Source organism: Grus americana, chromosome 3 (assembly GCF_028858705.1).
Source record: "Grus americana isolate bGruAme1 chromosome 3, bGruAme1.mat, whole genome shotgun sequence".
Taxonomy (NCBI): Eukaryota; Metazoa; Chordata; class Aves; order Gruiformes; family Gruidae; genus Grus; species Grus americana.
In genome coordinates this window covers 54,682,218-54,694,809 of record NC_072854.1, presented here as the reverse complement: position 1 = coordinate 54,694,809, position 12,592 = coordinate 54,682,218, and the positions used below count along the sequence as shown (strand labels likewise).

The 12,592-nt window shown below is 40.4% G+C and overlaps 1 protein-coding gene across 12 annotated transcripts in view; it reads left to right on the top strand.

The window, feature by feature from the left end:
• The window catches only part of ROS1 (ROS proto-oncogene 1, receptor tyrosine kinase), an 87,323-nt gene that overhangs the window by 47,257 nt on the left and 27,474 nt on the right, over window positions 1-12,592 (top strand). For 9 of the 12 annotated variants that reach the window (XR_008576597.1, XR_008576595.1, XR_008576596.1 and 6 more), the window contains 10 exons: window positions 455-572; window positions 2,614-2,801; window positions 3,434-3,523; window positions 4,244-4,379; window positions 4,791-4,953; window positions 5,224-5,288; window positions 7,973-8,102; window positions 9,135-9,232; window positions 9,869-10,072; window positions 11,204-11,338. Coding sequence is in view for 7 of the 12 variants with exons in the window: in XM_054822123.1 (XP_054678098.1) it covers window positions 455-572; window positions 2,614-2,801; window positions 3,434-3,523; window positions 4,244-4,379; window positions 4,791-4,953; window positions 5,224-5,288; window positions 7,973-8,102; window positions 9,135-9,232; window positions 9,869-10,072; window positions 11,204-11,338 (1,327 nt within the window). In the remaining 5 variants the exon portion in view is untranslated. Of the gene's footprint in view, window positions 1-454; window positions 573-2,613; window positions 2,802-3,219; window positions 3,576-4,243; window positions 4,380-4,790; window positions 4,954-5,223; window positions 5,289-7,972; window positions 8,103-9,134; window positions 9,233-9,868; window positions 10,073-11,203; window positions 11,339-12,592 lie in introns of those variants that run through there. The other 3 variants (XR_008576599.1, XM_054822128.1, XM_054822127.1) reach the window with 3 other exon arrangements.

The window sequence follows — 12,592 nt, the reverse complement described above, 5'->3', positions numbered from 1 at the left end:
ACAAGATTTTAAGACTATTTTCAGGATGTGAACATTCAAACACAATATTCTGTAAAATTTAGCAGGCAATTCTTATACTGAGAGCCAAGAATTGTGTGTGTTTGAAAAATAAATAGCACAATACCATATCTGCAGAAGTAACAGGGGGAAAGAAAGGTTCACTTTGAAGTGGAGTAGAGGAAAAGAGTGAGGGAAACTGAAATGAAATGCCTATACACATGTGAACTCATAACTACTGGTGAAAGGCTGCATGTCAATGAAAATTTTGAAATTTGTCCATTGCAAAGAGAAGGCCAAAGATTCATTCTCCATAGGGATTATTGATGTAGATCCTCCATCCTTTTGCATGCCTAAACCCCCATGTGCACTTCTAAATTTTTATCTATGCCTCTTAGCCCTTTGTCTTGCTATAAACACATTTTAAGGGTTCTGTTTCTTTCCCATTTGGCCTAAGCTGGTGTTCCCAGTAAGCCAGGAGTTCCAAAAAGAGCAGAAGACACTAAAAACTCTGTACAGTGGGAAAAGGCTGATGACAATGGAAGCAACCTGACCTACTACATCTTAGAAAGCAGGTAAGCTATGTGTGCAGGCACTCTTCTGGTAGGGAGCAGCCCAGAACGAATCCAGGTGTGCAGGGGCTTTCGGTTTGCCTCTGATGGGATCTCTTTCTTGGGTAAACAAAATAATCAACATTTCCAGAAATTCCTGGACAACTTAGAAGAAAATATACACTAACAACATTTCCAGACCAACTCTGAAATACAGGGATATATTTAGATATATGTTGGTGAATTAGAAGAAGAATTGGAGATATTTTCACATCACTAATTTAAAGCATATAGTATGTATTTTTGGCTAAAATATATGCAGAAATATTGCAGTGTTCAGAGGACTCATGAAAAGGCATTATGAAGTTGCCAGAAAAAATCATAAGGTATTCCCACCGACATGGGATGACTAGATAATTTTTCAAGTGCTCTGTCATCAAATACAGATTGCCTGGACTATACCTGTCACACTCATTAGGCATCTATAGAGTGCCAGTTCACACTTACTCCTGCACTGGCATTGGAAAGGCTGCAGTGACAGGTTAGAGTATATTGCTGTGGGCAGTGACTTTGAAACTTCTCATTTTTTGACCATGACTCTGGAGGGATCTGTTTAAGGCAGTTGGTGCAAGGCTTATTTAATGCATTATTTAAAAATGAGGAGAGTCCATCTTCAGAGATATTCCTATGACATTGTTTGAAATCAGGATTGATGAAGGGAAGCAATTTTTTAAACTCGGCTGTTATTTCTTTTTCCTCAGTTAACTCTGTGCTTATGAAAGCTAAGGACTGGCAGCGCTGTGGAGCTGTGCATACTTTACCTATATAAGTTTTCACCCAGACATATTTTCCTCGTGCTGTAAGCTTCCTCCATACAGTTCTGTGAGCGTACAGCAGCACTGACCTGCATGCTATGAGATCACAATAATTTTGATATGCCAACAGCCAGTTTGTACCTGGCTTGCTGTGGATGGGTAAAGAAAGGACAGTCCCTTGGCCTGTGTCAGGGCTGCAAGAGCTGCTGTGTTCTCCAGGCTCCAGCTTCTTATTCATCACTGGAATCGTAATGCATTATTGAGGTGTTTGGGGTTTTTAATGAAATAAACTTTTCTCCTGCAGTTTGAATGTGCATTTGCTGATGTTTTTGACTGAATTTCTCTTTGAGCCTCATGGTCCTTTTACACCACATAGAAAAATGTTAGGTCAGTTGCGTAGCATTCTAGAAAATATTTGCGTAGCCCTTCAAAACAACTCCTGGTTTTCATACAGCTCTGGTAGGGATGTGTACCCATCAAGGACATGAACATGTAGTTTTCCCTTGTCTTTGGGGTTTAGAACTGTTTGACCTTTTTTCTGCATTAAAGTATGTTGGGAGAATGATTGACATGCTCATGAAGGTCATTTCACATGAAATATTACAGTCTTGTGTGACATGAAATGATATTTCAGATATGGCCTTTCAAGTTTAAATACACGGTCTTCTTTTGGTTGGTGAATAATCAGCTCTGAATTTATTGTGAGCAATCAATCTCAGTCCAATGGGGAAAGGAAGAAATATACCCAGCAGTCAGCAGATACTATGGGAAACTGGCTAGCTAAAGAATTGTGTCTTCACTGCCAATGACTTGTTTCCTGTTTAGCTTGTGAAACCTGATGCACAAGAGCCACTGAATTACTCTGGGCCCAGGAAAGCAAAAGCCTCTAACAGAACACAATTTTTTTTTTTTTTTTTTCTCCCCTGGAAGCTAAATAAGAAGGTTTTGAAGTCTTGGCTGTGAGGTGTACACTGACACAGGTGAAAAAGTGCTGGAACTTTTTATGTCTAAAATATTCTAGCATTTCATTTCCAATGCCAAACTAAAGATGTGTGATTCCTAGCATTGCTGAAATGGCACGGTACAATTTTCTGCTCCGTAGCCAAAACCCCACAACCAGATTGAACTTGCATGCAGGCAGAGATGTTGTGAAGGCCATGGAACTGAAGCGAAGAATGGGGGCGGGGAACAGCAAATTACCCTCACTGCATTAATGATGTACCTGTGCTATTTTGCTGTGCCTGTTGCAGGAAGCAGTCTGAGAAGACCAGCGAAGTGCAGCCCTTGTGGGAGGTGGTTTACAACGGCTCCTGTGCCAGTATTTGCACATGGGTGGCCAAGAACTTAGAAGGAACTTTCCAGTTCAGAGCGGCAGCTGCAAATGTGCTGGGACTTGGTGAATACAGTAACACAAGCAAGGATATAATTTTAGGTGAAGGTATGTCCTGTAGTTTCTTACTCTGTTAATCAAGTTTTTTATTCAGAATAATCATACTAATTTATGAAGAGAGACCTGTTATTTTAAGAATGATGTCACTGCACAGGTAAAGTAATGTGTCTAAGAGGTAATAAACAGTGACATTTATATGGTGACCCCAGCTGCTCATCCAGGCTCTTTTGCACGGAACAGTGGGCCTGAAATTTGCTTCTGCTCCTTTATACCTGTTTGTCTCTGTGGCCCTGCACTCTGCATTATGGTGTCGTTCTTGAAATAAAGGCAAGCTCCCACTCCGGGTAAGGATGTGAGGATTACATCTTGCCTTCAGCCAGAATGTTAGACCTACACTGTGAGTGTTTTTGAAAATCCCACCTTGAGTGGTCAAACAGTTCAGCATTTTCTCTTTCCGTGTACACAGTAGATCATCACCACAGGAATGGCCCAGAGCCGGGGGAGAAGGATTAGTCTGACCAAATGTAGACATCTACATACAGCCTACAAGAAATCTTTGTGCAGGGGAAGACATGTACACAGCAGGCAGCTCAAGGGTTCTCTCAGGTTTGCTCAGCTCCATAGGACTAGTAGCATTTGTATACGCAGTCATTAACCAATTTTCCCCTTCCATTTAACAGATGATATGATCTCCCCAGACACCATCATTGTCATTGCTGCTGTGATTGGAGTTGTGCTGGGCTTGACTGTGGCCATGCTTTTTGGTTTTGGTATGTGGATGAGGTTTTTGCATATCCTTGTTTTGCTAGGCCTCAGTAAAAGGCAGTTCAGATGGCAGGAGATGATCGGCCTCCAGATTTAGGGAAATGCTGAACAATCCACAGGGTGGGAGCCGGCAGGAATTTGTATATTCTCATCCTTTGAGGCTCTAGAGATGGCTGGTTATATTTCCAGTATCAAGGACAGGATATCAATTCACTCCAGTCTCAGGCATTACTTGCTGTTGATTGCCTACAGGGAGAGCACAGGAATGCTGAAGGAACTCTGATCTTCCTGTGTATCCTTATAAAAACTTGTATCTTATAATTCTCAAGTTGGGTACTGCACTTATTCACCAAAGGGTCCCATTTTTTTCCTCTTAAGCTTTGCCCCTGAAGAAAGGATGTAGAGATTACCCTGAGATGCAGATGTCCACATGTCATGGTCCTGCCCTCTCACTCCTCATCCTCTTCCTGGGATACAGCAGCAGCCCTTCTGGTTTGGGTCTTGCCACATACAGAAGTGGATGCTTGACTGATTTCTCAGCTCAAGGAACAGTTGTCTGTGTTTTGTGGGAAAAAAGTGGTGGCCAGATGGAAATGTCTTGCTTACATGAGCTGCTTGGGGGTCATGTCGAACAGAATAACAAAAAAAAACTATAGCCTTTCAGCCTACTCACACACTGGATGCTCTCAGAGTGAAATACCTGACAGTCTGCTTTTCTGTTCCAGTACGGCACCAAAGACAGAAATCCAGAAAACAGGCCTTCCCTGGACAGATAGTGTTTATCAAGGAAGATAAAGAATTAGCTCAACTCAGGGGGACGGCTGAGACAGTGGGACTAGCCAATGCCTGTTATGCTGTCAGGTATGTCCTTGGAGCAATGTATTTTCAGGACAGAAACACCTAAGAGGCCTTCCCTGGACTGGTTTTCATCAGTGCACTCATCCCTGACATCTCAAGGTGAAGTTAAGGGCTGCATCTGCACTGCAGGTCATGTCTGCTCTGAAGTACACCCTGCCATGTTGGCTGTCTGGCATGCACCCTGGACTGCCCCTAGCCCACCCTGCATGCTCGTGTTGGCAAGAAACGCAAGTGCACGGGGAAGGAAGAAGACCTGGTGTTTTCCAAAAGCTTCCAAAACATCCAGGCTTCACTTGAGCTCCCCTTAAATATGCCTAATGGGACAAACAGTACCAGATTCATTTGAGGAAGAATTGTAATAACATTTAAAATATTCTTAGGTATGAACAAGTGACTAGTATTGCTGTTTTGTAGCACTCTTCCTTCTCAGGCAGAGATTGAATCATTGCCAGCTTTCCCCCGGGACAAACTGAACTTACACAAATTGTTAGGAAGTGGAGCATTTGGAGAGGTGTATGAAGGAACTGCAGTAGATATCCTGGCAGATGGAAGCGGAAAATCCAAAGTAGCGGTCAAGGTAATTGCAGCTGTGTATTTCTCTGGCAACAGTATGGGATGGGCGGAGAGATTTGGCTCAGAGGTTATACCACAGAAACAGGTGTTGACAGATTTGGGTATTTCCTGGCAATAATTCTTGCAAGCCACTAAAAGCTGAGCCTATCTCCTTGTAATGATTGCTGGAAAATAATGTGTATTTAAGGCCATGTCTGACTGCTTTACTTAAGCTCTGTGTGATAAAGGTGGTGGTGACCTAAGTGTTGTTATACTTTTGCTTTCTGTTGAGTAGACTTTGAAGAAAGGTGCGACAGACCACGAGAAGAGTGAATTCCTGAAGGAGGCACACTTAATGAGGTAGGGACTGCTTTATCACTGGGCACCCTTCAAAGCCACTATCGTGTGAGGGTGGTGGCCTTCAAGAAGAATGAAAGGAAAACTTTCCTCTAAACAAATTACTGTGGCATTTTTTGGGTGTTCTCCTGTTTTTGCTAAAAATTAAATCACTACTGATGAATCTTATGAAAATAAAGCTATAAAACTGATTAGCAAAATTTAAGATACAGACTGCAAGTTCAGTATGCTCATATCGTGGATTTATTGGGGTTTGGACTGATGTATTTCAGTATCTTTGCTCTCCTAAAACTAAGTTAGTTGTTAAAGGCAATTGGGCAACATTTGGCTAATCCCATTTTACCAAAATAAACATATCAAAACAAGCCGATGCCTTGAAGTTTCAATTTACCGTGGAAATTGTTTTTTAAAAATGTGCATACTTACCACTAGAGGCTGCCACATACTTCTTCTACTGAGGTAGATTTAAAAAAATACTACATATCATGAGTGCAAGAATTTCACATGGAAAGGTCTGTGTGTCAGCTAGAAATCTGGTTTTCCAGAGTCTCCAAAGAAACAAGTAGAAGATCAGCTGAAGTTTTCAGCTGGCAACATAAGACTGAGGGTGTGGTTTAGTTTTCAATACGCTTCTGCACTTCTCTGACTTTTATTTCTTGAGTGCAGGATTAGAAGCATCTTTTGAAAAATGAAGGATTTTATATTCTGTACAGAAAGCATAGCATTATTAAATTTGACGTTGATTTTCACAGCATTCTTTTTTGTGTTTACATATTTTTTAAAAAATATCTTGTATTTTTGCTTTACTTTTTCCACACACTATATGTTGAATGAGGTATGAGGCTTGTGAAAAACAAAATGGAACCATGTCATTAAAGTGTAAGTTAGTGATAAAGAGTAAGCGTTATGTGTAAACTTCCAACAATCTATCTTCAGTCTACCTAGCAGTCATAAACCCAGTTAAGGTCTCTTTTCTGTGTAGTATGGAAATTGTATGTACCCATAGTTAAAGTCTCTGAAGGTTCCCCAATTCTGCTTTCTTGTTGCAGCTGATAAACCAAAACCAGAAATCTTGGAAAAATACATAATAGGAAATTATTGCATTTAAATGTAAACACTGATGTGGGCCCATATGTACACCAATACAATGAGGCACAGAAACAAAGAGAACAGAAAAGTTTAAATATTATATATTCCCAGTAGTCATTAAAGAATAACAACAATAATAATAAAAAGTGCTATGTTTTATATGCTTTAAATCTTTCATTTTTTTTAATGTGAAAAAAAGAATGATTTAGTACTCTCATGGAAGGCTTAATAATTTTTCTTTATGTTCATCTGTAAGGTCTCATAAATGAAACCAAGGGCAGAAAGGAAAACTAAGTAGACCTGATTGTTTACAAACCTTGATGTTAGATATTTAAATGCACCTTTTATTTTGCTTGCCTTTTTGAATGTTCATTAAAATTTGGAATGCAGTGTTACGCATACTGTCCCAGTTAAGCAAGGACTACTTGTTTCTTCTACTATTGCTATGCAGCAATGGGGAAATTGAGTTGCCTGTATTTTGAAAAGTCATTTGATATTGGTTATTGGTGACTCATTTGTGTACAAATACATGTAGCAAATTCTTGGGTGTATCCCATCACTTGGGAAGTAAGGAATGACAGCTCAGTGGAGAAAGGGCTGTGTGAGCTGTAAGGAAAGCACCAGGTGCTCCTTCCCCTCTTTTTGTTCTTGAGACTGCCACGGTTTGTCTGATTGAGAGGTATGTGCTAGGGGCCAGGGGGAACTGTCAGATTCAAAATCACACTTTTTGCTAGAGTCTTTGCCCACACCTAAGATTATGTGAATTGAAAGAGGTTAGAAGGAAAATGTCCCTCTGTTTCATTTGTTTGTTTACATTGGTGCATTTGACAGCACTTTGGACACCATCAGTTCCCCCAACAGAGTCAAGTTTCTCTGACTGCTGGTGCAAGTCCTTTCACACAGCAGTGTGAAGGGAAAACCATTTTCTAACACAAGAAATGGGATTGTAAAAACACAGGCACTGACAGAGGCATAAATATTCTTCATTCTTTGAAAAGTGCTAGATCTGAGAGTGCTGAATGCTCTGTGGTAATCTCTATCTTTTTGGACACACACAGGCAATTGCTAGCATATCTGCAAGTATTCCTCATGCATATTTTGTTTCTCTTGAAAATGTAAGAAACAGTGTTCCTCTGAATTGTGAAAATAATATGTTGCACCGTGTGCTTTTGTCTTTCTCTGTGCATTTCTCTGAATCAGCAGTTCTACTGTGAATATAGTAGGAAAAGTAGTCTAGTAAAATAATATAGATACCTTTAATGAACAGGAGGCGATTCATGTTATTCCTAGATGAGATTGCCATTTGACTACCTTTATTCACTCCCTGGAAATATGATCAAGCGTGTTTTTAATACGCATGCAAGCATTAGAGTGCCCTTCAAAATACAGCGTAAGCCTGTGCTTTGAAAGGATGTCCCTGAACTCTCCCCATGACTGAGCAAATCCAGGCATTGTGAGTTACTAAATCATGTTGTTGGTAGAGGCAGGATTGCAAAGGCCGAACTGCTCATTCATTGCTTGCAGCTATATGCACTTTATTAGCTATCAACCAGCTGGATTTCTCATATGTAATCTTACAGTCATTTCCTTCTCTTTAGTAAATTTGATCACCCCCACATTCTGAAGTTACTTGGCGTGTGCCTGTTAAATGAACCTCAGTACCTTATACTGGAGCTGATGGAAGGAGGGGATCTACTTAGCTATTTACGAGGAGCCAGAAAGCAAAAGGTAGGGTAAAGACCATGAGACTTACATTTTTAACCTGTAGCTGCCCATAGTTTCTCAGTTTTTCCCTTTCTTAAAGGCCATGCTGATGGTCAGCTGTTTCTCTGCCTGCAAGGTCTGACCGGGCTTTTCCCTAATGCCCTAGGAACTCCACGTTGAGTGCTGGCCTTGCATTCAGAGCTGCTGTGAAGATTGAATGTCATTAGACCACTGACCAAAATTGTGTTTTCAGTCATGAGGTGTCTGCTGAGTTTCTTTCGATGAACACCATGATCAGTCCTTTGAAAAGTGACCATAAATAATGGTGGTCATGTATCTGGTTTATTAGGCCTCATAGGGGCTTGTTTGTTTGTTTTTGAATAGCAACAGTATCGTTAATATGCTAGGCATAGTTCAGGCATAGGAGAAGATACTGACCCTGTGCCTGTATCCTCAAATTCTTTAGAAGGGAAGAGAAGAAAAGAATAAAGAATAAATGTCTTTAATTAAGGGAATTTTCCCCGTAGTTAGCATGCAATTAAGAATATGGATGGTAGGATTGTAGGTCAAAAGGACTCAACAGTGAAATTTTGTAGCATTATAGCAATTGTCTAGTTCATTTACATGATCAGATCAAATCCACAGTCGGTATTGAATTCTACTGAAATGTATATACATGTATTCTACTAGAATAATAAGTTATACTGATTAATACAGCAGCAAGCAAACCTGATATGATAGTGGGAGGAAATAGTGGGATCCCGTTTCTTCCACTGTACTGAAGAAACAATTCTGAAGGTCCCAGGATATTCTCAGCCCCAAATCAAAGAACAGGATGCGTTTACCTGCCTTGTAGTGCAGTGATTTAGCAGTTTACCCTGCTGGTAATTAGCATGCACTGTATTGACATACAGAGATTTTGCACCTGTGCTTTGCATGTTTTGCAAAAACCCTATACATTTCAAATGAGGAAATACCATCTATGCATAGGGAGGTTGTCATTCTGAATTTGTAAAGCTGGAAGACATGGCTAACTACTGTCTCTGTTTCTTGTAGCTCCAGAGGCCCTTACTGACAGTGGCTGACCTCTTGGATATATGTTTGGATATTTGCAAAGGCTGTGTCTATTTAGAGAAAATGCATTTTATACACAGGTACAGAACTTATTTCCTCAGTCTTCCAAGATGTACCCACAATATTGGGACTAATTATCTCACATGGGAAAAAAATGCCTAGAAAAGTGGCGCAATGTTACAGGGAAGGCGAGAGCACTGGAATAAAATTCAATGTTATGCTTTTCTGCTAAAAATCACCTACACTTCTCTCACAAAATGGTGGGCTACTCTAAGATCTGAATCCAAGACCCACTGCACCCTAGGCAAGAACCATATCCCATACAACAAAGTGAAGGGCAAGTGGGGAAATCCATTTACTGTCTTCATCTGCCTAACAAGTAGCTACAGAGGACACAGAGCCAGAGGTTTCTCAGAGGTGCACAAGGAAGAGATGAGAAGCAACAGGTGCAAGTCACAGTGAGGGAAATTAGATAATATTGTTCACAACATGCAGGATCAATCACTGGAACAGGTTGTCCAGAGGGGCTATGTCATCTCCAATCTTGAAGATACGCAAAACTTAACTGGATGAGGCCCTAAGCCACTTGATCTGACCTCGAGGTTGGCGCTGCTCTGAAGAAAGTGTTGAACCAGTTGACTTCCAGAGGTCCCTTCTGATCTGAGTTATTCTGCAATGCTAACTCCATCCTCTTCTTCCTGCCTTACAACAACCAGGGACCTGGCTGCTCGCAACTGCCTTGTGTCTGAGAAGGAATATGAGAGCTCCTCCCGAGTAGTAAAGATTGGTGATTTTGGACTTGCCAGAGATATCTATGAAAATGATTATTACAGGAAAAGAGGAGAAGGCCTACTCCCTGTCAGATGGATGGCTCCCGAAAGCCTCATTGATGGTGTCTTTACAAATCGCTCTGATGTCTGGTGAGTTATAGCAGCCACACAGCTGTGAGAATAATCATACTAAATGCCACAGCAAGAAAATATTGTTTTACAGGAGGAATGATAAGGTTGCATATTGCCATCTCTAATAATTTTTAGGCTAAGGCAGATTTTCTCCTAAGTGATATTTTAATGAGCTAATGAAAAGTTTGGCACCACGACAGTACCTGCATGGATATATTTCTTAATGCTCTGAGCTTTGGCTTTGGATTCTGGCTGGAAAGAACTAGTGTCACTCAATCAAACAACTTTGTACTAGGCTCACAATGTGGTTTTTGCTTGATTAGGCAGTGAATCGACTGCCTGCATGCTGTTCCATTTTGTTTTCCATTAGGTTAATTGGCATTGCCTTCCTACAGCCAAATACTTTCCCCTTACCCATTCACCCTCTTCTGGTGACTTTATTATTTTGAAGCCCAAATTTCTCACCATCATCAGGGGAAGGTCATAGTACTTTGCTTTGGAGGTTTACTTAAAGTGTGTATTTGGGCGAGTTGGAGTTTATGGTGAAGAAGCAGAGACTCACTGTCAGAAGGCATGGAAAAAAATGAACCAAACTGGATCCATTAAATCTGAGATTCACACAAGTTTAGATTTCAGTAGCCATAGGTACTCATAGTGGGCTATAGCCCACCAATCTTATCCAAGTCCTCAGCCCCTGCAGCCCATCCATTTGACTGCCACTCTTACATTTATCTAAGCAAGACTTCTAGTGCTCTGTGCCAAACTGAATGAGGTGCTGACTGCTTTGCGAGTGGTGCTTAGGAGAACTTGTCTCTATCCATTTCCAATGACACCTCTAGAGATTTCTAAACACTTGTTTAAGTGAGGACATGCTCAACCAGAGAGTGCTGCCCAGGGAAGCTCTAGGCACTCAATTTCTTCTAAGCTGCATCTCAGTGAGTCTGGGAAAGTGTGTCAGTTCTACACACTTATTTTAGCTATTCCAGAGGCTGGTTTAAGGACATATGAATTGTTTCACAAAAAAATTAAAACTTTTACTCCTAATTTTTCTAACTGAGTCTTATTCTTACGTTAGAGACAATTTAACTATTGATAGGGAGATTGTTCATGATGACTATGGTAATTAAATTTTTTGTTGGTGTTTCTTAGGGCTTTTGGAGTCTTAGTGTGGGAAACATTGACTTTGGGTCAACAACCATATCCAGGTTTCTCCAATACAGAAGTTTTACACCATGTACGATCAGGAGGAAGGCTGGAATCTCCAAACAATTGTCCTGATGACCTGTAAGTTAAATTTGTTTAAATGTTGTTGATAATATTTATAAGCAGCAAGGGGCTTATTGCCAGGTGGTCATCATTTTGAATGCTACTTATGCCCATGCAAAGTTCAACATTCTCAATTTTTTTTCATATAAAACAGCTAGCACTTATAGCTGCCAACCTGCTACTAATTCATCCAATAGTGCAGCCTGTGAGTAAGAACTTAAGTGTTGAAGCTGAATGGTGGATACTGGTCTTTTAAACAGGATTTCAGAGACAATATATAGTCAGTCTTGGGCACGAATCTGGTAGTAATGTGGTGAGCATGCCTGATGGTATTGGTTAAAAGTTAAGATGGCTTTAAGAAAGAATTTACTGGTCCCTGTGCACCATGTGCCTGCGATAGCAGATGTAACTGGCTTTCTCAATGGTTGCTGCAGGAATTAGGCTAATATTAGAACATATGTGGAAAATAAACCGTGCTCTCTTTGCAGATATAACTCTTAACAAAACCCAATAGGAAAATCTGAAGCAGTACAGTGAAAGGGAAGTCTGCACTTCTGGTTAGTCTTTAGCTGAGCTGGATGAACAAAGCTTTCAATTTCCATTTGTCTCTTGAGCATAAAATTCAGGTTTAATTGCAAAATTCTTGCAATTAAAAGAATAAAATGAATACATATAGTGGATCAAACCCATACTGGCCAGAGGTGTATAAAGCCCAATGATCACTCAGTATTGTCTAATTTAATGTCTCAATTCCTATATCACCCACTCTGCATAAGCAGTCACAGCAATGCACATGGCAGCTGGTCCTACAAATGGAAGAGAGGCTACTTAAAGTGCACAATTCTTACTCCTGGGGCTGAGGAAATGACTGGAGAATAATTCTGTCATTGGCAAGCCCAGATCTCTGTGATAGGTCTCATATCAATTACCATGCTCTGAGTTCCAGAGAGGGTGATTATTTATCATTATGTAGGTATAGCTGAAACACCATATTAGCAATGAAAAAAAAAAAAAAAGGAAGTAAGCTTTAGCACTTGGAGGAACTGAAGAACTGACGAGATCAGGATTTTGTTTTAAGTACAGAGTGAAAACTGGAAGTCTCAGAACAAATGAGAGCCCAGAGCAATTTCGGTTTCAATACTTTCTGCTGAAAAAGATTTCCTCAAAAAATTCCTGACAGACAGCTGTCCTGTGAATCATAAAGCATAGGAGGTAATGTATATCCATGTACTAGTTTGATATTCAAGCTCACACAAAGGCTCATAAATTGCC